Here is a 24,320-nt window from a genome sequence, read left to right as displayed (position 1 = left end):
ATGTCGTTTGGGCTGAAGAAAGCGTGTGCATTAAGGGAAATAAAGGGTAAAGCAGTGTTTAATACACATAATAACTTCAAAGTCATAAGGAAAATAACATATAAAGGTTTCTCAGAATCTTTTTATCATTACACTGGTAAAACACAGAGGAACCTCATTGGGTTTTTATTTTAGGGCACCACACTTCCCAAAAGCCCCGTTTATTGCACGTTTCTAGGGAAAAACCCTGCTTCCTTCAAGCATCAAGCTCTGACCTGTCAGTTGTGATCTTCATGAACACAAAACCCCTTGGTTTTATTCTTCGTGACAAGCACACTGTCCTATTTACATTCCGGAGTGACTGAACAAGGAACCGTTCCTTGAAACAGGGGTACTCAAGAAAGAATCCTTCCCCTCGTTTCAGTAGGAGGGAATCTGATGAGACATCCCCCCTGGGCTGCAGGGACTGCTGAGGGGACAAGCGACTGCAGCTTGCGTATCGTGCTGTAAGGTATCGAAGCACAAGCATATGAGCCTGCGCTCACCAGGAGATGCAGACTTGCAAGCAAACCCCCAACACAATGCTGTCCCCCAAAAGCCTAGCCTGAGACAGATCTTTAAGATCCGTGATGCACTATTCACCTCTTCATGATTGAATGTGCAGCCTTGTTTCCTTAAGTTCTGTTTGTTCCGAACTGCAGGAAGGCCAGCTTTTCTTCTTTGAAACTCAGTTTGCTAAAAACCTCTAGGATTATTTCAGTCAGTTGTCTGTTCAATCAACTTCTGCAACAATTACCACACATTCCAGTACTATTCTGGTGCTGCACTCACAGCAAGGGCTAGGAGGTTCCTTGTTCAGCTGTCTCACTGTTTTTTGAGGACGAGATGAGTGCAGATGGGGCAGGAGGCATCCTACAACCTGTAAAACGTATCTGAGACTGATGAAAGAGGTTAACAGTGCCAAGACTCGGCAGATTGAAGCTGAAACAATTTCTTGGGAGAAAACTACAGCTGGGCTGGTGATAGGCCTTTTTACCCAAGCAAAGGGAAGGAATCCTTGAAAAGTTGTTTGACACCAACAGTGCTGTTCCAGGCTGAAAACCAGGTGATGGGATCAGCATATTTGCAACCTCCCTTTAAGGCAAAGTACAGGGCTGTTGATGGCAGGAAACTTGCTGCATTATCTATTTGACCACTGTCTGAAACATTTAGCTCAAGGAAAAGAACCACTAACAAAGAGGAGGCCTCATCTGTTTCAGATTTTAAAATAATCCAATATTACTTAGTATTTGTAGTAATTTAAATGTTCCTTTTTTGAGGTCTTCAGGTATAGATTGGGAATCTACCACTTAAGGACTTGAACTGTCTGTACAGATAATTAATTCTCTCTCATTATAGCTTTTTAAATTATTATTTTCAACATTTCTATGATGAGATTTTCTACAAGCTGAGGGAGGAGGGAACTTTGTTCAAGAAGGACATAGCTATCAGCACCACGTGGCACAGTCACACCTTAAAAGAGCAAGGTTTCTAGACGCTTTTTTCCCCCAACCAAAATGGGTATGTCCTGCGACCTTCTAAAACTCTACACTGAAGCGGGATTAAGGAGGTTTCCTGTCTCAGCTGTTGCTGATCTTTGCTGTTTTTGAGGACACGGCGCTTGCAAGCACGAGCTGGATGGCCTCCTCAGCACCAGCAAAGGGATGCAGGTTCACAGGAGTAGCTCTGTACAGCGCTGTCGGGGGCTAACAGATTTTTCACACATCAGTATTTTTAATGCAGGTCTGAATATGAGTAAGAAAAAATATCTCCTACTGTCAACACAGTTGACAATGACCTAAGTAAACCCCATAAAAGGGTTTGTTTATTTTTTAAACATGAATGGGCAGGTGTAGGAAGTCACAATGCAGTACCTCCACTTCTATAAAACTATTACTTTAATATCTAGAACCGTGGAAAGGAGTGTGTTTACTCAGCAGCACAACAGTCCAGAAGTGTTTCAGAAGTTATGGCCTGAATTATTATTTATTATAAACTGATTGGGCACTGCTGTACAATCAATTCTCTACAACTACGGAATTGGACACAGAGTCTTTTAAAAGGTGACTAGTAAAACAAGTGTATAAAGTCAAAATATGCTGATACCCATAAAAAATAAACAAATCATCCATAAACCAGAATAGTTAATGTCTTTAATATAAAATCACTTTTTTTTTCCAAAAGCAGCAGCACTGTATTAGTTATATTACTGTTAAATTAAAAGAACACCATTATGATTGAAGACAGCTTCATTTATGAAGTAAAATCTCCCAAATAATTCAAAGTCCATTTTCTGTACATTTCACTATATCAAAATACACTGAAAACAAATTATTTTCTGTTCACTACCACCATTTCTCAAAGAAAACACAGTTTCTAGGAACACCAATGTTGTACAGTAGTTTGGATATAGATTCTATCATTGGAGGTGGACCACAGATGTACCATAAAGTATCCTTAGATACATGTTTTTCTAGATCCTTTTCAGATATTCTTCCCTCTGATGAAAAAAAAGTAGGAAATGAGAACAGAGATATTTACTCATGCAGTAATATCAAAAAGAATGACTGGTTAGGGGCATTTTAACCACTCATTTCTTAAAAATGTCAGGCCCGGTTAAGGGTAATAGGTATCTAGTTTTGAGGCCTCCAAACCCATTTGTGCTTCTGGGAATCTAGATCAGTACTTCCAGCTTGGAATGCATGGGATATTAGTCACTGAACAGAAACATGGCTTACATACAGCTAAAAATCCCATATGAAGATGAAAAAAAATAGATAAATATCTCTAAGACAAATACAACAGAAATGGAAACATGATGAAGTACCTCTTGCAAACAGTCATCTTATCCTTCATCAGTCCTGCCTTAAGCAAAGTAAATACTAGTTTCTGGAATAAATTTTCAGTGGGAAATACCAGTATGAAGTTTAGATTTAATAGAGGTGGTTCAGTAGAAAAGCAAACAAACACTGCAAAAGTATAATTTTTCTGCAAAGCATAATATGTACACTGAAATTACTTGGGTTTAACTCGCATCTCATTTTAAATCTTTAACTTTAGAAATACTAAATTACGTATGTAAACATACGCTGGAACTAGTTACGTTAAACTTCATCTCCAAGGAGGCAATCAAACTTGGAAGTGGAGAAAGGGGCGCTGTGCAGTGCCGTGGTGCTTACCTGTGACATACGGCTGAAGCTCTTCGCAGATCTGTGAGCTCTGTTTGGTAACGTGGAAACGACACATGATCTTTCCAGGAAATGCATTCATCAAACCAAGAATATTTTTCTGTAATGTTAAACACACTTGCTTATACCACAGGCCATTAAATCAAAGCAGATGTACGCATACCGTCCCAGCACACCAGTGATTATTAGTCAGTACCAGGACTCTTGCTTTTCAGCACTGAGGACTCAGCGGGCTCGACTTCAAAGAACTGATCTGCAGAAGTACACAGAGTTTCTATACCTGGAATCTGAATATACTACCAGCTATGTTATTAGAACTTTTCTCCTTTTTTACAACAGGTTGTAATTTCTAAGATTTGAATCTAACAACCAGGTATGTCCTCTCCTCGTTTCTTCCACTTCCACACGGGTTTTCCATTTAAAAAAACAAACAAACAAAAAAAAACCAACAACAACAACAAAAAACCACCATGAAGCAAGTGTTTATCATCCCTTACCAATTTTTTTTAAGTCTCAGCTGCTTTATCTGGTAAAACTTCTAGGTCCTTTACTCCTTCTTTTCCCCCAAGTAAACCCAACTACTGTGTAATGTACTAACACTATTTTTACCAGAGTAGAAACTCTGATTTTGAGTTCGGTAATTCACAACTGTGGTAGTTAGCACCACAAACCTAGCGGCTTTCGTTCAATAACAAACCAACCCAAACCAAAACAACAGAAACGTACAAACAAAAAACCCCTGTCAGTCAGATGCTGTACTTAGTTCTGAAACTAAGACTAGTTTACTGTCTAGATTCTGTACCAACTGGGATTTTCACTGCTGGAATGGACACTGGAAATAATTTATATTCTGTGAATAGGTAAATTAGCTCATTTTGCTACGTGTTTCCTTACTAACTCATTACTGCACTGAACAGACTGCCATGGACTGCTTAGCAAAAAAAAAAAAACAAAAAAAAACACAGACATTTTATTCCATAGCAAACCTGTTTCTGATTCCCTACAAAGACGTGGAATACAGAGCAGCACGTAAGACACTGCTGTACTAGTACCTCTAATATTGTCCTGCTTTCACTGTTCTGAATGCTACTCTAAACTTCCACCCCCTTCATATACATATCCATGTACAATTTGATAGCACTTTCGAAACAAATCCTGTTCTGGTGACTCAAAGTCCTAAGACCTAGGCAGAAGGCATGCCTAAGCAGTTTTTAAGGCAGGACTTAACCTGCTCAAATAATCCTGCAGTCATTCACAGCACCTACTTGTAAATCTACCACTCCGTAAATTGAGAGACATGGAAAGTGGCAGGTATCACACACACGTGGCATACAACACCAAAATACTTTCCTGTGGTATCCTAGGGCAAGGGACAGGCTCTCTTTAACTGAGTGAAGGAGAATTTGAACAGCTCAGCAGGATCTTTGCAGCCTGGTAAGTTAGTGAAGCAGACAGCTGAGCCATATAGACTTAAGGGAAAACACCTATCCCAGTGTCCCAGCCACAATAAAGAAATAAGGATCGCATTCAGTCCTAATGGAATGAGGAAAACCCAGCTGAATGGCACCCTGAAGTAGCAAAGTTAATATGCTGTCCTTTGTAGTTCTGTTCTAAGATTGACTGCTTCCACCATTTTAAAGAATGAGATTTTCAAAAGCAGTGCGTATAGCTGTGAAACTGGAGCACATCCCAAACCAGTGCTGGACCAGTTACCCTAGGCTGGCAGGGATGAAGGACCACACTGAATGTACGCTGCTGCACGGAACAGGCCCTCCAAGACGCCAGCAAAACCCTACAAATTCCTCATGGCAATTTATATAGATGTATCTCACAACAACATGAAGACTCCAGTGATCCTATTCCCTCAATCCTCTGCACAGACATAAAGAATTTTAAGTGTTCTGGAGGGACATGAAAAACGAAGGGAAAAATCTATTTTAAGCATTGCAACTTATCATTGTGTTCTCTTCTGTTCCAGAAGCTCTAATACAGCTCTGCTGTCATAACGCTACTGAACTGGAACCCAAGAAATGCTGGCTCCCGCGCTGAAAAATAGCGGGCAGGCTCAGAATAGAATGGGAGATTAGAAGGGCCAGATGGAAGAATAGATAGGTTCCAGTTTGTTATGCTGCTTCTAACAACAAACAAATGACTCTTCAAGAAAGCAAACATCTTCGGGTCTAGAAATAAGGTAGGAGTACAGAGGAAAAACTCATGATGGGGATCCTATATACAATTTCTGGAGTCATAAATTTTCACCTTGATCTTGCAATCAAAAGCTTTCAATTCTTCAAAGAAACCTAAATCATTAGGGATGCTTCATTACAGAAGCTGTGCTAACATGACCATAAAACATTGTCAGTAACCCTTAATGGCTGAGTGTGTGATAACTGATCTTAAACTGCTAAGTAAATGCTGATGAAGTACTGCTAGAAGCAATTTTATGAGAACTGCTTATAAAATCCTTCATACACCCAATAACAACTACCGTCTTATCAACAAAGGTTCCCTATGAGTTTGGAAAGTGTTTCCTTTTGATATAATTACTCTTGCTAGTCTTTACATTCAATACAATCTGTTCTGCAATTATGTGGTTATGCTATCACAATATATAGCATAATTCATACTATTAGTGTGTATATACACAGATACGTTACCATACGTAGAATCTCTGCTATACTGGGATGCTCTTACAAGATTATAGCACACTGTCGACATGCAGGACTAATCGATTGATCAGGGAAGTCAATGAAAGCAGGTATATCCAACAGCATCCGACATTTGTACACCACTGTAAGTAATTAAAATGCATGTGGGATTTGAGGCAGGAAGTGATTTGGCCTCTGTTTGTACGGTGTCCTACACAGAGGAGCTCTCTGTAATTTGGCAACAGAATGATACACACACTAATAGCTGAATAGCTGAGTTCTATTTTTTTTAGTTGTTATTTACCTTAAATAAGAGTTCCTTTGTATTTTTTGCACTGTAGTACAGCTTCACCGTTCCCATTTTGTATGCATTTCCTTTACTCTCTTGGTGTCCATGAAGATCTGCTGTATGCAGCAGTATAGAAAACAGTGGGTTAATTCCAACACCTCCTGCTATCAGCACTAGTTTTACAGGGGAGTCACCAGGCTGAGGATCAAAGAAGAAATCACCTCCCACTCGCAGAGCCACTTCTGAGTCAAGAGTACACTAGGATGGAAAAGAAGATATTTAATTTCAAAACTAAAAGCAAAGGCTGAAATTATTCTTCTTGCACCTCAACGTCACAAGCCTTGCTGAACTTCGACTTTTTATTCTTATTGACCAATGAGGGAAAAATAAGGTATTTTAAAATAAATGCAGTTTCCATTTATCTGAAGTCATCTATTACACAGTGTCTCTAGAGATCTAGTTCTACTTTCAGAAGTTTCAGTCTTCTGCTGAGGCAGGATGGTGACTCCCCCTTCCCACCCACGTAAGAGACGGAAGAGGAATGATTCACCTGATGGTTTTTCAGCAGCAGTATTTGGCTGTGAAAACCCGAGGTTAACATGCAAGGATCACAATTATACTCAATCCCAGTCTCATGTCAAAAAAGGCCTTGCTGTGAGGCCTCATAGCAAGTCAGAATGAGTTGCACAGACTCAAGGTTTTTCATAGACTCAAGGTTGTTTCTAATAAGAAACAACCCAGAAGTGATGTCAGTATCCACAAGAACATCTCCTGCAGGACCACTTCTGCGTTTGCAGCTTCAGTGTTGCAGAAGAAGAAAAAGGGGGAAAATCTCTGTACAGAAAAAAATAATTTCTTACAGAAATTTGCCAAAGCATGTTTTTTGTTGCTGTTGCTTGTTTTGATACATGGGAAACTAAAGTACAATAAATAAAACGTGGGTAAGTATCTTCTTGGTAAACTGGTACTGCTTCTCTGTAAGAAGAGTGAGAATGCAGTACAAAGGAGCCAGGTGAGTTCTCCCACATCCCTCTGTAAGTTAACAGAACCAACGGTAGCAGAAAACAGAACTCATTTCAGACAATATACAGGGTTTTAGAAATAAACAGGAGAGGTAAGCAAAACAAGGCAGGAAAAAAGAGAGAAAAAGAAAAGTTGAAACATTAGAAGTTAATTGTTTACAGAAAAAAGCACTTCCTCCCAAGAAATTGGGTATGATATTCTTTGTGGAAATAAGCATTTTTAGAGTGCAACAATCTCATTCCTGTCTGATCTAAAATGCCTTAGAGAAGTGAAGCAATGCATTACACACGCATTGTTCTAAAATAAAAGGCTATATTTTCCAAAAGCTATAAGGTACGCTGTACTGAAATTATTGATTTTATATACAGAAATATTAAAAATTAAATACCTCTGAATCTGTACTGGTCCCATGACATCTTTTACCCTGAGATATTAACTTCCCTTATAAATAACTTTTAAACAATTAAGTACCAGAATTTTTTTCACCCTATATACAACCTTTTCAAAATCTAGGTTGCTAGTTTTTTTTTTTTTTCTTCTTTCCTAAGGAAAAAGCATGCAGTTTTGTTTAGGGAGAACAGTCAATAGACACCCTGCAGGTTTTTCTTCAGCATCACATGTGAACTAGCTTACCTTTTCACTAAAGATTTTCCTATAAATTCAACCAGAAAATTCATCAGCAGCAAACTGAATTATGACATCAAAAATCCTAAAAGAGAGTCTTCAGAGACTGGCTATTATGGACTTAGGCTCTCGTTCTCTTCAAAGAGCATTACCAAAACAACAGGCAATTCTCCTTTAACTATTACGTGGTCTCGCTGGCATGCCCACTACACTTTCTACACAACACCTCAAAAAGGTTATTTTGTGCAAGTTCCAGTGGAGATACGTTGATATGGCACCAACTGAAATATTGTGGATGGCCTAGTACTAGATTATTAGATAAGCATCACTTTGGATATTTTCAATTCTAGTAAAGTTGCATTAATCTTTACTGTATCTGTTGTACCAGGAACACTACTGTGGTATCTGTAAACCTGAAAGAATCTGTCAATTTAAATCCTGCGGCCACATTTAAGCAATTTAAATACCAGACAGGAAATAGCAAATAGGACAGCTCATAGTAAAGAGCACTGTGAAAAGCACAGAAGTTGGTAAGACAGATCATCAATGAAACACGATCAGCAGTAGAGATAGTACTGTTCTTACTAAACAGGGTAAACAGATGGACAAAACATTGCAGGAGGCCAGTGTCAGCCCTTACGTTTAATATAGGAAACAAATCAAGTCTTAGATTATGTCAATATTACAAAAATACTGCATATTTCACAGAATACTATGCAAATTCTGGATTTCAGTGCATGAATTGCAAAGGACCAAGATCCTTTACATGAAGACTGCAGTATCACTAAGCCCACCAAGCACAATTTGACTAAAAAGATCACAATAACTAAATTACTGTATCAGTATCCTATTTCAGTTTCTCACTGAATAAAGGTTTTAACATTTATATTGTATTAAAAATGCTCAAACAAGTCAACAGGAGTTTTGCAGTAAATATAAAAAGTAGTCTAACACCCCCACCCTCCCCAACTGAGAAAAGAAAATGAAAAACTAATGCTAAAGCTCACAATCAACAGCTAATCTCATTTACCTCAGTGTGAATCCAGTGAGCAGGAGGATGAGCAGCGTACTTAACTGCCAGCTCTAATACTCCTTCTCGTTCCAACAGACCAGGGCTTGAACACATTGAGAATCCCCCAACTACAGATACTCCAGGAATAAAGAAATCAACCCTAAAAATTGATGAGAACCAAAAGTTAAAACAAGCCAACAAACAAAACCAAAACATGGAAAACAGTAGGCAAAACAAAATTGCTGGCTTTATTTCTATTACCCAACCTTTACAAAAACATCTTCACTTCCACAACATAACTTTTCCAATAAGTAGACTTAATCTTGACTAACACCATTTTCTCAGATTTATTGTCGTCTAGAAACACGTCATCATCATTATTATACCAGCAGGTCTTTAAACTGTTCTGCCTTGAGCATTAGATGCAATGTCTTGCAACAGACTAGAATTATAACTGTTTAAATAAATTATTTGCGTATTAAAACAAAGCAAAAACACAATATGGCCTGAGAGAGCAGCTTAAATCCTGCTCTTTTCAATGCCTTTGTTGCTCTCTTCGATTTTGAAACAAAGGAAGGGTGGGAAACTCACTTGGGGGAAATTCGGGGGTTTTGAATAAACACTTTTCTTTGGGAGATGAAATATTTGAATTAAAAAAAAAACTAAAAAATTCTTTATGTAAAAAGTCAGTTACTAGAATAAGCGGCTTTGCTTTACCCGTTGAGCTGCAGTGCCCTCTGGTGGCAGATATCTTTTTCTAGTTGGTAGAAATTGGGACTGAAATAAGTAACTACAATTTCCTTTAAGCAAAAGTAAACCATGCATCAGTTGTTTCTACACATGAGCAGGTAACATATGGCCAACCTTTTGCAACACCAGCAATTAGATAATATGGAAGGCGAGTCATTATTACGTGCGAGCTGTAATTCATTTTCATAAACGTAAAGCTTCCATGCTCAAATAGCATCTGAAAAAGTTTTACATCAGTGTGTGAACTAACATTTAAACTCCTCCGTGTTGCCAAGTCTTTAAATACTTCGATTTTCTACAGCACATAACAATATCCCTGTATTTCAAAATAAAACTAATGTTCAAAGCCAACTGTGCTGCTCCGCTTAGGGAACAGCCACACCGGTAAGCAATGCCAAGTACTTCATAATGGTTATGCAATTCAAGCCTCAGTTGAGCTGGCTCAGTATTAGTTAAATGGGAACGCAACACGAAATGTAGACCAGTTTCCACTGCATGTTGTCTTTAAACAGAAAGGCTGTATTCTTCATGGAGACTTTAGAATCTTGAGGGAGGAGAGATGCACTCTGAATGGTTTACTACTGAATAAAAAACATTGCCTGGTTGCTCCGCGCAAAACTTCAGCCTTCAAAGAAAAACATTCTCTTTTTCTTGCAGTAGGCGCAAAGTGCGTAGTGCACAGTAGTACAGTGAACCAATTTTCTACTTTATGCTTATAAACTTGATGGCTTATAGAAATATCTGACTGCACATGAAAGGTCAACAAACAACAAAACTTGAGAAGGCTGGCTGATCTGTAAAAATCAGTCACTTCACTTATTTCGCTGTCCTCAGCTTCTGCAGCCCCACTAACTGGGGCTCAGCATCCCTGGCACTAAGGATCGAGAGATGAGGAAGGATGATTCTTGTGTTGCAGCGCATATCATATTGAAGAACACCTCAATAAGCTACTAAAGCTCTTTACCACCCTCTGGTGGAAAATAATCTCACTATTTAGATTAACGAAATGAATAAGAAATGATGTTTATGCTGTAAAGTAACAATTTACATTCAAGTTATAATGTTCTCCTTGACCTATAAAGGGAGGAATTCGTCATGCCTGGTGGAGAAACTTAGATACAAAACTAAACGTTGCTGTAAAGCCTGAACTGAATGTAGTTCTTCCCTTCTATAGGACTAATGCAGGTGTATTTTTCCTTCTATATATTTCTTTCCCAATTACATCATGATGAAAGATTTCAGCGCCTAGGATACTATAATTTGTGGACTAGCTTGTATTTCTGATGACATGTCTCAGCTGTGCATAGGGAGTGTAAGAGGACAGAAGAAATACTATCTGTGACAGCTTAAGTGAAAGGAATTGTAGAGAAAAGAGAAAAAAACCACAGTGTTACAGCCTCACAAAAAGGAGAGGCTCGAAAAGATGTAACTCAGAGAAGACCTTACGGCTGTTTTTCATTTCCTTCATTTTACAGGCTACCTAGGCCAAGCGTTTAAGAAAAGAACAATCATTAGCAGTTACTAATGGTTGCTGGAGATTAGAAACAAAACCATAAAGCTACTTCTTGTAGGTTATTTGTAACACATACATACCTCAACGTGTGTTTTAGGAAATCTAAACAGATAACAGAACAACAAGTCTTTTCGTTATTACTTGAAGTCAGATGAAGACCAACATCTACCAGCATGCTTGAAAAACAAATTAACCTTTGCTTCTGAAAAACTGGGTGATTAAAACACTTTCAAAAATACCTATATTATTTAGTGATAATCTTCGGCTGTAACATCTATAGCGAATTCTAACAAGCTAGCCTTTTCTACTCAGGAAGTTGTGGTCTGGTATTTTGTATGGCTCATCAAAAAATGTTACCACAGTTTATAGCTACAAGTATAGAAAACTTGTTGTATCCCTTACAATAGCATTAGAACACTTTAAAGGAAGAAGAAAATGAAAAAGAGTAATTATAATTAAAGCTTTCAGTTTTCAGCAGGATAATTGCTACAGCATTTTTGGAGGGTAAATGCACTTTCTGAGTACTGGCAAGCAAGAATTTAATATGAGTCACTGCACATGTGCAAAAACTGCAGCAAATTACTCCACGAATACAAATTATTGCAATCAACATCTTGTGTTCTGGTTCTAAATTTAAAAGCCAGCATATTAACACTACAAGAGTAACATATGCTGTTAATACCCTCACAGCTATACTTTGATTCCAGCAAAACCACTTTCAGATGGCCTAAGCCAATAAAAAGTTTAAGAACCATTTAAATGACCAATGCCAAAAGCAACTACTCATAATTTTAAATTAAGAGAGAAGAACATTGATGGAACGAAAGCATTTTTAATAAGAAAGGAAGACAAACATGAAAATCCAGTGTGTTCCGGGGGGGTGGGGGGGGCAGAACAACAGAAGCACTGTAAGGTTGCTTAAACAAGCAGCTAATTTTAAAGACTTAATAATTCAACATTATTTTCAAGTTTGCAGATATGTAGTTCTGTATGAAACTGACTTAACAGGCTCTTCCTTTCAAAGAGGAAGCTTTGGGGGGAGGGAGAATAAAAGATAACAGGCAATTCTGGTTTAATTATACAGTTAAAACCAAAAAATAAATAACTTGCAAAGCAGCAGCAGTCCCTGCTCCACTGTAAGAATGACCAGTAAATACAAGCTGTAAAGACAGCTTGCAGAATAAAGTGCAGGGTACTTCAAAGGCAGTTGGAGTCGGTGATCTTTGGGAGTCCCTTCCAACTGAACAATTCGATTCTGAAGTTCTCTTGTAGAAATCTTGTAGCACATAGAAACCAGAGAAAAATACTGAAACAATCAGACTGAACATTCAAAATTAATATTAGCATATTTAATAATGGCTTTTTAAAAAATACCAGCACTTTCTCAGCCCTGAATAATAAAACATCCTCTTATATAAACTACTAAATTTTTCCAAGGCTCAATTATCAGAGGCCATTTACCATTTTGTTATAGTAGACTTCTGCGAGTAATTTTCCCCTTAAATATCGGAAAATCTTACCACTGTCCTGCTTTGAACGTAAAATCTTTATTTGCAATAGCCAAACGGAGTCTTTTGACTGTCTCCGATTCACTGGTGATTCCACACACTTTGGCTTGTGAAATTACCTACCAAAAGGAAAATAAGTCACTGCGTTATGTAAACAGCATCTTCAGGGAAAGTACTTAAGGATCTGTACGGGAGATATCTATCACTTCCCGTTACCCGCAATATTTAATTACCTAAAGCACCAACATTTTTTCACTGTGGTAGGGAACCAAGAAGACAGTGGCCTACAGAGTGAACAGAGAAACGGTTTCCTACTTACAGACCACCGTGTCTGTCACTTTTGTCAGGCTTCATCTAAGATTGTATATCAACTTGTTTTACTTCAGCTAAAGAGAAGCAGCTGCCAACTACCACTTTTCAGATTCTCTTGACACCTGCACAAAGCAAACACTCCCCTATCTTTCCAGCAATGAAATAAAAAGATCTCTGATGTGAAAACTGACAAAGGAAACTTGCAAAATTATCAGCTGCTATTGAAGTCACTGGCAGGATTTGGGATCTGCATCTAGTTTTACTGAAGTAATTGAATGCCCCATTACTGCCTTTACACACCTACCCATTTGACCATGTGTGTCACCTGCGAACACAGGGAAACTGAGACACAAGCGTTCGTTACTGGTTAATGGAAGAGTTTTTATTTTGCAACCAGATGGGAGGGGATGCAAAAGTCATAGCTATTTATCTGATACCACTTCTAAGGAGTTAAAAACCAACCAACCAAACCCAACAACAAAAGACCAAATACAAATGATGAAAAATAGTGCTTTGCTAAATGAAAAGCAAATCTAGCAACAGAATCACTTGGGGAGGACTGCCCCACATAACTTTAGACTCTTTGATGGCTGTAAGTACAACGTAGATTATCATCCCCTCCCTGTCCTTCTTTGGGTATTTTTGACCTATAATTATCAATTTTTTACCTCTACAACAAAAGTAGTACCCTACATATTTTCTAAACAGGCCAATATGCATAACCCTATTAGAAAAAGCTAATGCCACATTAGTAAATACTAGTAATGCCACCACAACTTTATCATTTCTTATTTGTGTAAGACTAAATAGCGGAGGAAAAGGAGGAAAAGGAGGAAAAGGAGGAAAAGGAGGAAAAGGAAAAGAAACTATGCTAATTTAAAACACACGGCAGGAAATTAATTTCTTCGTAAAGCAACATCTGAACACATCCGCTGTCCCACAAAACAGCAGGACATTTGCCAATTTAAAATAAAGTAGCATACGTTTCTTTTCCACATTAACAGATAGCATTAAATGGGAAAAGTGATCATTCTACATTAACAAGCCAAAATGTCAAATACATGACTTAAATGGCTGTTTTAACGGAGGAACTGTAAGTGCAGGAAATGGACTTCGGATCTTCTTTCTTCCCTTCTTTACTCTTGTGTACACTCCCTAATTTGTTCTTTGGTCAATACATCTGACAGGGCACTGGAAACATACTTCATAATCAGGATGAAGTTATTACAAAAATGAAATTTGCCAGGGTGACCACGGATGTTCAGCCAGTATTTTGGCCCATCGCAAGTGTATCCGATCAGCCCTGAGCAAGGCTGCAGTAAGAGAAGAAGACACTAGACTTTGCCGTTGTATTTCAAGAAAGTGTCAGGCACTTTTTCTTGCCCTTGCCCTTCACATTACCACACTTCAGCAGGTGATAGTGTGGCATGTATGCTAATGCAACGCAGACCTATAATTCTTTCATCTTTCTAAAGGATTGCAATGGCCAAATAAGGCAATACAGGCTGCGAGAAGCAAACTGCTGATTATACGGAATTTCAAACCAAGTGGAGGATTTAAAATAAACTGATTTTAAAGTGGTCAGAAGAAAAGTAACAAAATATAAATCAAGCATTTTTTTAAAAAGAAACAACATAATCCTCTACCATGCTGAGAATTTGTGTTAGCAGAACTGAGCCCTGCTCTTCCACCCTAGCCATACAGCTTCCTTCTTGCCCTCAGACATTACACAGTTCTCCGCACCTCCGCAGAGCTCCCAACTCCTAAGTATCCACTTATTCCACTTATTTTCCAGCTACCCAGCTTTTGCTTTCAGCAGAAAAAGTAAGCAAGGCAAGCAATCAGAAATATACAAGATGAAAACATGGTTGTAAAACTGCAATCCGTCTTTCCATGTCTGAAGCAAACAAGAACATGCATCCATCTACACCTGTCTCTACGCAGTCACTCCATCCGTGCGCTGAGTTAATTCAGCATAAATCGGACCCACTTGAGCAGCTGTATGTGCATGGGACGGGATTTTTCCCACTTTACTTTCAAAAAGTACTCTCATTCTCTGGAAGAGCCTAAGAAAAATTCAGAATTGTTTCACTAGAGAAACATTTTTGAGAATTGCAGTCATATTCTCAAAATATTTAAAATTTCAGAACACCTACTTAGCTAATTGCAGAAAGGAAATACCTGTATGAAATACAAGACTATGTTCCCCTCTGAACATTAGGAAAAAACGTGCAAAACTGTATCCAGAATAAGCATTTCTGGACTGCGATGGAGAACAATGCCCAAACTTCCTTGTACCTGTGAATTTAAGCACATAAAAACCAAGATCCTTTTTACAACAAACAACTCTCCCTCCAAGACACCTACACCTCTATCCTTCTTCTCATGGTATAAAATTACACTTTCCACATTTTTTGTTAATCTCAAATTTGGATCACAGTTGTGGAAATCCATAAAAATCTGAGAAACATATGTATAAATGGTCGACAGGGGTGTGCTTTCATTACCTATCATAGTCCATACTTGATTAGAATTCAATTAAATTTCTTGTCTAACATGAAGTAAACAATTATGTGTATTGACAATTTTTTCTTCCTCCTTACATTTCATCCATTCACCACAAAATCCACCCGTTTTACAACAGTATCTAATATGAAAAATGAGGGGAAAAAAGTGAAATGTACTCTAGTAGAAGAGAAAAGGAATCCTGGGAATCAAAACCCATTATCCAGTTTCTTCACACGAGACAAAAAAAAGTTACTAACATCCCAAAGAACAGAACACTAACCTCCTGGCGAAAATTGCTTGCTGTTCTCTCTAGATGGTCCATTTTCCTTTTTGATTTTAATGTGCTGCAACAAAAAGCAAACAAATTGTCATTTTGATAACTGTGCTACCGTCCCTCACCGATAGAATTTCTGTTAGTACAATGATTTGCCTGTGTAATCCAGCCTACATTTCAGATGACATAAAGTCTAAGCAAGAATTAAATGGAAAAATATAATCAGGAGCTAGCTAAGTATTTACAGGTCTGTAATAACTTGTCAGATTTATTTTGAAGTGTTATCGTGAAGTTCTCCTTAAAAAAAAAAAAAAAAAGGCGTTTGTAGATGGATAACCTACCCATTCACTGTGCAGTAACAAAAAGCAGAGTGCCTCAACACCGTCAGCGTAGAATGAGCAGGACAAATTCTGCCAGCACCTCTCAGGAACTGAGGAATGGTCACACCCATGTAAATAGTGGCATGAGCCATGATGGCCGAGCTGTCTTCAGAATCTCCAACTCCTGAAAAATCCATATAAATATTTATTAAGTAAAATACCCGCTGTTTGACATTGCTCGTTCTCACCCTTTACTTCCATGAGATCAGGAAGGCCAAAGCTCAGCTGGAGCTAAAATTAGCAACAGATGTACAAGGCAGCAAGAAGGAATTTTAGAAATACAAAAGTATAATAAAGAAGTGAAACTATGCATCCACAAATAGAACAGGAAGAAAACCTAGTCACAAATGATGCATAAAATGATGAAGTCCCCCCGTTTTCACCTCTGTCCTCGCAGGCAGAGCCTGCCGCCAGACCTATCCTTGTACCATGAGTGTTTGGGAAGGAGGACAGCTAAGAGCGGGGCAGCAACAGTTTTAGGGACTGCTTAGAGAAGTTGGATGTATCCAAATGCACAAAGCCCGACAGGATATAAGGGCACTATGAGACACAGAAGACGTGCTTGTGAGGCCCCTGTCTATCATCTGTGAAAGGCCACAGTTATCAGGGAAAGTCCTCACCTGACTAGAAAGACAGGTGCGTGGCCATCTTTTAAGAAGCAAGAAGCAGCGTCCGTGTCCAGTCAGTACCACCCGTGTCACCGGAAAAATGCTCAGGGCCTGCCCTTTTGGAACCTGCGCGAAAGCCGGGAAAGCAATCAGGGCGATTCAACGGGGATTTACCAAGGGCAAATTGCGTTTGACAAAGCAGGCCGTCTCCTTGTGATGACGCGTGTGGTCGTGCAGCTAAGGGCCGGCGGTGGACGCAACGCGCTTTGACTTTCCTGGGGTTTCTGACACCACCTCCCACACCACAGGCGTTAGGAAGCTGAGGCCAGACAAAGGGGCTGCTGGAGCGGCTGAAAAGTGGCTGGGCGCAGACGGGAAGGCTTGGTGGCCACTTGATGTTCGTTACCTTCACTGAGAGCTTGGCTGACGGTGACAGAACGTACCGCCAGCAAACCTGTGGGTGGTATTAAGTTACAGGGACGGCTGGCCTGCTGAACGGGACGGCGTCCCTTCCAGGGGACGCTGAGGAACTGCAGGACTGGACGACAGAAACCTCAGGAACTGAAGCGTGAAGGTCTGCACCCGGGGCCGGCCTAATCCCGCGCCGGCACCGGCCCTGCTCCAAGCAGGACTTTGACCAGATGACACCCAGCAGTCCCTCCTGGCCAGCGTATCTGTCATTCTAAGTGCTCACACAATATTTATGTTTGAAAAAAAGATTGGACAAACACTGAATATGTATTACCTTTTTCCAGACAGAATTTATTTTCTAATAGACATTTATAAACATTAAATAAAATCATTTATGGGTTAAAAACATGTACATGCCTCCTATTTTCTGGAACGGTTAAGGGGCTGATGTAGAAATACATGTCAACGCAGCAAATCATACACCCTACAAAATACTTACACCTCTGAACAGTTAAACGGGTAGAAGAGACTTCCACGCACTCCTGTGGAGACACAGGGTGCATTTCAGAACTGCGTACCAAAACGGAGCTTTGACAGAGAAATACGAGCTGACGCACAATTTTCAAAACATCAGAAATATCCTTCACTCATCAAGTGTAGCAAAAGGTTAACAGTGAGCCAAAAGATATTTCTCATTGCTTGTAAATCTGCCTTTGTTTTTCCTAAAATGGATTAACATAATTCTCATATTATCCTCACCTAGCAAGTTATCATACTGGTTCTATGAAGCTGTCCCTTGCTTCTTTTACTTCAATTTAAATCCCCTTTTCCTGCACTCTTTTAAAGCGTATAATTTATTTTCAAACTGTTTGTTTTTCCCTTTGAATCCTTTTAAATGGCAATGATCCAGCTTGTCTAACTAATCAGGCCTATACGCTAGGCTTTCACAAACAGCTGCACTGGCTGGTCACTCGGTAATTTGTCCTGTTTGTAATCTTGTACAAATGGGAGGCAGAGCTTTCGTAAATGAGGCTGCTCAGAAACGGTAACTGCTTAAAATGCCCACTTCAAGCGTAAGAAATACTTCCTGGCCGTAATTCGTGATAGCTTTTTAGCATTTAATTACACAGCAGCTTGTGACTTTTCAAAGCGGAATTATTAAAAACTCTTCCGCCGCCAGCAGGCAAAACTGCTGTAAAAAGTTTTTGCCACAGCACATACTGAGTACTTTACTGAACAAAATACTTCCGTACTGTCTGCATGCAAGTGTGGAAAAGGTATTGATAACGTGTATTACCATTCTTTAAGTGGTCTATCAAGACAAAGTACACATCTCACGAAGAAATCACATCCCTCACTCGAGATCAGCATGTTCAGTCTGTAAACCCTGCTCAGAAAGCACTGAGTTACTCAAATTCACGAGATCAGCTTATGATCTAGAGTTGTTTAGATACTGCAGTTTGCTTACATTCATCTGCATCTCCTGTTTTAGGCTTCCATGCGCTTCTTGATTCTTGTTTTTGAGCTTTTCACTCTTATCACATTTACTAATTAAAAGTGAAGTTCAAAAGAGGACATTTTTATGTAAGCAGTTTATTCCAATAGCTGTGACTTTAACCAAGTCATCACAGCAATAAGTCCAATGTTTTGCTTTGGAGGCCAAGGGCTGAGAATGAAGATTAAATCATTTTTTTCTTTTTTAAAGCATCTTGCACCCTTCAAAACCTCTTCTGGGATTGCGACCATGGCGACATCTGCTGGCCAAACAAGTGGCCTAACTTTAAAATCCAGTAGAAAGACTCTCAGCTGCTTAATTTACGCACTTGGCTTAACTTAATCATTGTGCTGCTAGGGTTGGCAGGCCATTAAAGCTAGCCTCATTTTGACAGCTATTCATTTAGGATATAAATATGTGCAGTTCTACACATTAAAAAAAATGATAACTAATAAATAAATAAATAAATGAAAGAGTGAGACTACCCTAAATCACTGACTCTTGAGTTCTCCCAGCGCAGACCCCGCTGGACCTGGATGATACCATCCTCAATGACTTCCCAACCCCGCAAACCCCAATAAAATCGGTTTGTAGTTTTCACTCCGCAGCTAACAAACTCCAGAACCTCTCGCGCCGAGTCCTGGCTGTGCCCTGTGCCCCACTCCGAGCCGTACCCTCACAGACCGGGACCAGCCTCTCCCCCGCCTGTGACCCCCGCACCCTTCCCGGCTCTGTCCGTGCCCTGAGAGAAGACTCAGGACGAGCCCGCAGCCCCGCGGGGAGCCTCCCCTCAGACCCCTTGACCGTTACCGACCGTTACCGGCCGTTACCTGCCCAACGGCCGCCCGCCGCGCGCGCCCCCCCCCTCACCAACGGCCGCCCCCCGCCCAGCCCGCGCCTCAGCCGTGCCCTACCCGGCACCGCGTCACGTGACGGGAGGGGAGGGAGAGAAGGGGGGGGAGCAGGCGGGCTCTGCGCATGCGCCGTCGCTCCCCTTCCGCCCGGTCCCGTCCCGCCCGTTCCGGCCCGGCGCCATCATGTCGGTGTTCCACGACGAGGTGGAGATCGAGGACTTCGAGTATGACGCGGAGAGCGGCACGTACAGCTACCCCTGCCCCTGCGGGGACCGCTTCCTCATCACACGGGTAATGGGGGCTGAGGGGGGGCCCTTGGGGCTGAGGGGGGGGCCCCCCGTGAGGTGAGGTGAGGTGAGGTGAAGGGGGGGGGTCCTTGGGTGAAGGGAGGCCGCTGACTGAGCGTTTCTTGGGTCTGTTTCAGGAGGACCTGGAGAACGGCGAGGATGTGGCCACTTGCCCCAGCTGCTCCCTCATCCTGCGTGTCATCTACGACCAGGTGGGTGCGGGAGGGCAGCCTGCGCCTCCACGCTTCGTCCGGTGCTACCTCAGTCAAGTGGGGTTGGGGTTTGCTGCGGGCTTTTAAAAGACCTCGGTAAGCGTGGGGTGAGGCTGTCAGGGAGCCAGCTGAAGCGTCCCTTCCGTTGTGACTCAGTCTCCTGCCTCATTTTCTTTTCTGGTGCCCGCCTGCTGCTGTGTCTGAGCTTTACATCATGCCTGCACTGGGTGAGCATGGGGTGAAACACGGGCAAAACAGTTTCAGAGGTGTTAAGATGTCTGCGACTCCAGCAGCATGGTCATCTAATCTATTTTTCATAAGTAGTAGGCGTGCTACAGCTTTCATCTTCTGGGAGACAATTTCATGCCGCTTACGTGCAGACCAGAATGCAAAATGGTGATCTGATGTATTTTGAGGGAGAGGAGATCCAAAAGTAACGATATCCAACTAAAACTCTGCTTGCTGTCTCTAGGAACAGTTCATGCGTGATGAAGTCATTGCAGAACCTTTGACAAACAAGGAACTGATTAAGTGCTGACGAACGCATCGTGAACTGTTGCTGCTTTAGGATAAGAAATTATGGGAATGACAACTTTGGGAAGAGACGTGGTGCTCCGCCTGGAAGTTCTTGCTGCTGTGAGAAATGAGTGCAATAAGTTGCTGTCGTAATGACACAAATAAGAATTTTCTGGGACATGAACGGGTTTTATTCTAAAATGTTACACATTTTAAGAAATTAGTAGTTGGGTTACATGTTCTTGACGACTTGGAATATGATCCTAATTGACTTCAAATCAGTATTCAGAAGTGTGCAGAGTTGTCCTACAGCAACAGTACAGTTGGGTATGGTAGAGAGCGGTGAGCAGAATGAATGTATGAGGGCAGAATGGCACAGAGAGACGAAATGTTGGGAGACAAAATGTGAAGGTCTGTGGGGCATCGTGCCATATAGAATTACTGTGTTGGTGCAGCTCGGTGTCACCTCGGAAGTGGACCCTCGTGCTTCCAGCCTGTGCTGAGTTTAGGAAGAACAGGAGGCCCAGAACCACTGCTGCTGGTAAATTGTTTTCGCTACTGCAAGCGCAAAGAAGGCGCAGCACGTGGATTGAAGCAGATTTGTTTGATAAATTGCAGTTGCTTAGAAACAGCTTTGGTAGCTATATTAACTGGATATCTGAAATAACAATACACTCTTGTTCCGTGAAATGAAACAGAAGGAGTCCAAGTCTTCTACTCCTCAAAGCTAGTAATGTGCAAATGGACTTGAACTCAAAAACGGATTTTAATATACCCATATTTTCTCAGTGATTTGACTGTTGCAGCAAATATGAAATAGGCTGCAGTTCTCTGTCTCATTTATAGTAGTGCACTTCCTGAATTTTTCGGTCTCGCTTTGTCAAGGTTCTGTCACTTCCTGGATAAGAGATGCCCACAGTTCACTTGATTTATTAATAAAAAGGAATCTTAAGATAGAAAAGAATTGGAAGAATATACTTTGAAGTACCTTGATTCCAAGGCTACTACTTGTATTACAGGCCACTGCATATAAGTATTTATTAAAAATAACGATCGTTCATATGTTCTGTTGGATTTGACATCTGTGAATTTGGGGGAAAAGATTTGTGCAGCGTTTATATAATTATTTCACTCCAGGCACTAGAGATAAACAAGTCTTACTAATATCTTTCTTCTAATTATTTTTGTTCTTACAACGTTCTGTGAATGTTGGAAATGAACATTCTAGTTATTTAAAAACAAACAAACCCTACGCCCTTCAGCTAGAAGTTCTGAAGGCACCATGCACAACCCGAAGTGTTTTTATGCCGAAACCAGCAGGTGGCACTCGTGTCACTTAAATACCTGGGCTTCAGAAAATGCTGTGGTAACTGGTTAGCTATTTCTTAGCGAATATTTATTTTGACTGTTATTTAAATAAAGATTCTTGAAATTGCACCAGTGGTTATAATGAGCTGTTGCTTATTCTGTCTGTGCTCCAGCCAGAATGGTTTCTGCAGGTGTTGAGTTGCTGCTGCTGCGGTGCTTGCGATACTGAAATCTCCTCAGGTTAGCTACAAAAGTGGTTGTCGGTCTAGCAATTGATGCTACAAAGGAAACTTACAGGAACCCCATTTAAGTTCCTGTTCAAACTGCATAAATATCAGTTGTTTGTTTTATTTCCCTCAAGTCTTATAAATAAAACCATGTAGGGTAGGTTTAAAAAGGAACACCAGGGAATGTGTACTCAGAAGCAATTATCTTGAACCAAAGTGATTCATGTGGGATATCTGAATGTGCATGCATTTTACAGAATTAATTTGACCAGATTTCAAGGGGGGTTGTCCTTTTTTTAATAAAGGTAAGGCATTGTCATGAAGATACGTTTTTCTGAAACTTAAGTAGAAAATTATTTATATTCCATATGGTTGAATTCCTACATGGTTGTAAAAAAGTGTTTATCGGCTGCATCTTATTTGGATGGCATTTATTTATTAATGCCACTTATATACGCACTAGGGTTATGTTAGTTAGTACATATCAATGCTTCAGTCAACTGTTCATTTTGTTTCCTTTTTTCCTTTTCTAGGGCTTTTTAGTAGGATAACAACAGTACAATATCGTGTCTGACTTTGTTAGAAAAGGATGCGTTCACACTTGCCTGCAGAAATTGCTTTCAACTTGGTTTCATTGCAATGCCTTACAGAACTTGAGAGAACGGTTGCTGTCCTTGGGGAGGAGGGAGGGGAGAGACAAAGCAACGAGGATGGATGATCTCTGTCCCCACTTTGTTGCCTTTTGGGAGTCTGAGAAAGATGTTTAGAAAGTGTTGAGCTGTTTCATTGCTTTCCAGCCCTCTCTGCAGAACAGAAGGGAGTTCTGTAGCAACGGAGTGGAGCCTTGATAAAAGCTCAGTGATGGTAACAAGCTGTCCATTTTTGTGTTTTCCTAACTGGTAAGAAGCTTCTGACTCCAGCGATAGCAGACAGCTTTTTAAAAATTCTTCCATGCTGCGTAAGTCCAAAGCACCAGGCAGGGCAATCTGAGTAACCCATCAGCAATGCTCCTTTCTTGGAGTTCAGTCACAAGATTTCCTCATACCACTGTGGGCTCTTGCCCAGTGTGTAGGCCCCTCATCCATCCCTTGCGTGCTGCATGTTCTTGGAAACCAATGGCTCACTTGTCTTCTCAAAAGACAGCTGTGTGGGACACAAAGAAGTCTTTGGCTTCTTGGTTGTGTCCGATGAGTAGATCGGTTATGTAATTGATTAGGTCCTTGACTCTGCACGGAGGAGTCTGCTGTACTTGATAAAGAACAGCATTGTGTGAACGTTAATGTAGACACTACTGGAGTAAGTCATGCTTACTGGGGCTTAGAGAGGGTGGAAAAACTTGTGATCAGTTTCAGATGGCCAAGCTCTGAAGTTGCTAATGCCGTTAGCGCTGTTACACACCGCTAAACTCCCATGTAATGTTGAAAACAAGCAATACACTGTTGCCACAATTTTAAAGGAAGAAATGGGAAATAATTTGCTCTTTGTTAAGCTGAAGAGGCTCTGCTCCTCCAAACAGTCAGGTTCTTGTTTGCATTTCAAAGAAACTAGCTGAGAAGGTCATGTACTGCTAACTCATTGTGCCTGTGTATCAGGCATACGTGATTAGTTCTGAATAGCTGCTCTGGCAGTCTGTGACAAAGACCCTGGACCTCTAAGAGCTGAGGTCTGGAGGTCGCCAATTACAACTCTTGCACTCGCTCCCTATGCCTGTGTGGCAGGGAAGTCGTCGTGACCTGAAGGGCTGTCAGGCAAATACCTTGTCATTCCTTCCTTCCATCATAATTTTTAATTTTGATTCTCAGCACCACCGAAAAAACTCATCTCCTTTGCAGAACATCGTGTGAGTAAAGATGATTGTGTAGACCAGCTGGTCTGTCTACCAAGAAGCAGATTCTGGTTAGTTTCAAATAAACCTTCAACATGTAAATTAAAGTGAGCTGACAGCTGTGTGCTGTCACTGAGAAAAGTAGTTTTCCCATATCCCATTTCCATCCCTCCTGCATTTCGGTTTAACATTCAGATCAACCTTGACTGCAGGGAGAGGTATTTGTTACGCTGAAAGCTTAGTGAAGTGTTTTTATCAGGGTACTTAAAGTAGTAACAAATGTCGGCCGTGAGTTTCTTGTGGATTCCTTTCTCTTTACATTTAGTTAGGATGTAGCTTTGATTCTGCTTCATGGTAACTTAAAATGCTAATTTCTTCATGTCTCTCTGTGGTAGCCGTGGCGCAGAGGAGACGGGGAGGATCCGGAGGATCCTGTGTAACCCTGGGGATGCTGAAACTGATCAAAGCTTTTGAGTGACGGTGTCAGCAGCTGAAAGAAGCTGTGCCAAGCTGGAAAACAGCTTTCAGTG

The 24,320-nt window shown here is 40.6% G+C and overlaps 2 protein-coding genes across 7 annotated transcripts; one reads left to right on the top strand and one right to left on the bottom strand.

Annotated features, from left to right (window-relative positions):
* Window positions 1-2,157: 2,157 nt before the first annotated feature.
* On the bottom strand, window positions 2,158-19,567 carry OXNAD1 (oxidoreductase NAD binding domain containing 1). Of its 6 annotated transcripts, none has more exons than XM_040549767.1 (10): window positions 19,476-19,567; window positions 17,566-17,608; window positions 16,668-16,781; window positions 16,009-16,171; window positions 15,674-15,737; window positions 12,586-12,692; window positions 8,821-8,962; window positions 6,159-6,401; window positions 3,198-3,306; window positions 2,158-2,518 (listed from the first exon to the last, which is right to left on the bottom strand). In XM_040549767.1, the coding sequence occupies exons 4-10, from the start codon at window positions 16,137-16,139 to the stop codon at window positions 2,364-2,366; spliced, it is 951 nt and encodes a 316-aa protein (XP_040405701.1). In that variant the 5' UTR covers window positions 16,140-16,171; window positions 16,668-16,781; window positions 17,566-17,608; window positions 19,476-19,567; the 3' UTR covers window positions 2,158-2,363. The 6 variants fall into 6 exon arrangements, with proteins under 6 accessions (XP_040405701.1, XP_040405703.1, XP_040405705.1 ...); XM_040549769.1 differs by lacking the exon at window positions 19,476-19,567 and having other exon boundaries at window positions 6,159-6,259; window positions 6,365-6,401; window positions 17,566-19,377; XM_040549771.1 differs by lacking the exon at window positions 19,476-19,567 and having other exon boundaries at window positions 6,159-6,256; window positions 6,365-6,401; window positions 17,566-19,377.
* On the top strand, window positions 19,538-21,867 carry DPH3 (diphthamide biosynthesis 3). Its single transcript, XM_040549772.1, has 3 exons — window positions 19,538-19,706; window positions 19,840-19,914; window positions 20,387-21,867. The coding sequence occupies exons 1-3, from the start codon at window positions 19,599-19,601 to the stop codon at window positions 20,450-20,452; spliced, it is 249 nt and encodes an 82-aa protein (XP_040405706.1). The 5' UTR covers window positions 19,538-19,598; the 3' UTR covers window positions 20,453-21,867.
* Window positions 21,868-24,320: the final 2,453 nt, after the last annotated feature.

The sequence above is a fragment of the Cygnus olor genome, chromosome 2, assembly GCF_009769625.2.
Source record: "Cygnus olor isolate bCygOlo1 chromosome 2, bCygOlo1.pri.v2, whole genome shotgun sequence".
In the NCBI taxonomy this organism is placed as follows: Eukaryota; Metazoa; Chordata; class Aves; order Anseriformes; family Anatidae; genus Cygnus; species Cygnus olor.
Note: the sequence above shows the minus strand (reverse complement) of the source record. Positions and strands in the feature narration are given on the sequence as shown.

Coding starts and splice junctions, on each gene's coding strand:
- OXNAD1 (XM_040549767.1), bottom strand. CDS start 16,139: ATGGCTCATGCCACTATTTACATGGGTGTGACCATTCCTCAGTTCCTG. Junction 8,963..12,585: donor ACGTTCAAAGCAGGACAGTG/GTAAGATTTTCC, acceptor ATCAATTTTTAG/GGTTGATTTCTTTATTCCTG. Junction 2,519..3,197: donor GCTTCAGCCGTATGTCACAG/GTAAGCACCACG, acceptor TTTTTTCATCAG/AGGGAAGAATATCTGAAAAG.
- DPH3 (XM_040549772.1), top strand. CDS start 19,599: ATGTCGGTGTTCCACGACGAGGTGGAGATCGAGGACTTCGAGTATGAC. Junction 19,707..19,839: donor ACCGCTTCCTCATCACACGG/GTAATGGGGGCT, acceptor GGTCTGTTTCAG/GAGGACCTGGAGAACGGCGA. Junction 19,915..20,386: donor TGCGTGTCATCTACGACCAG/GTGGGTGCGGGA, acceptor TGCTGTCTCTAG/GAACAGTTCATGCGTGATGA.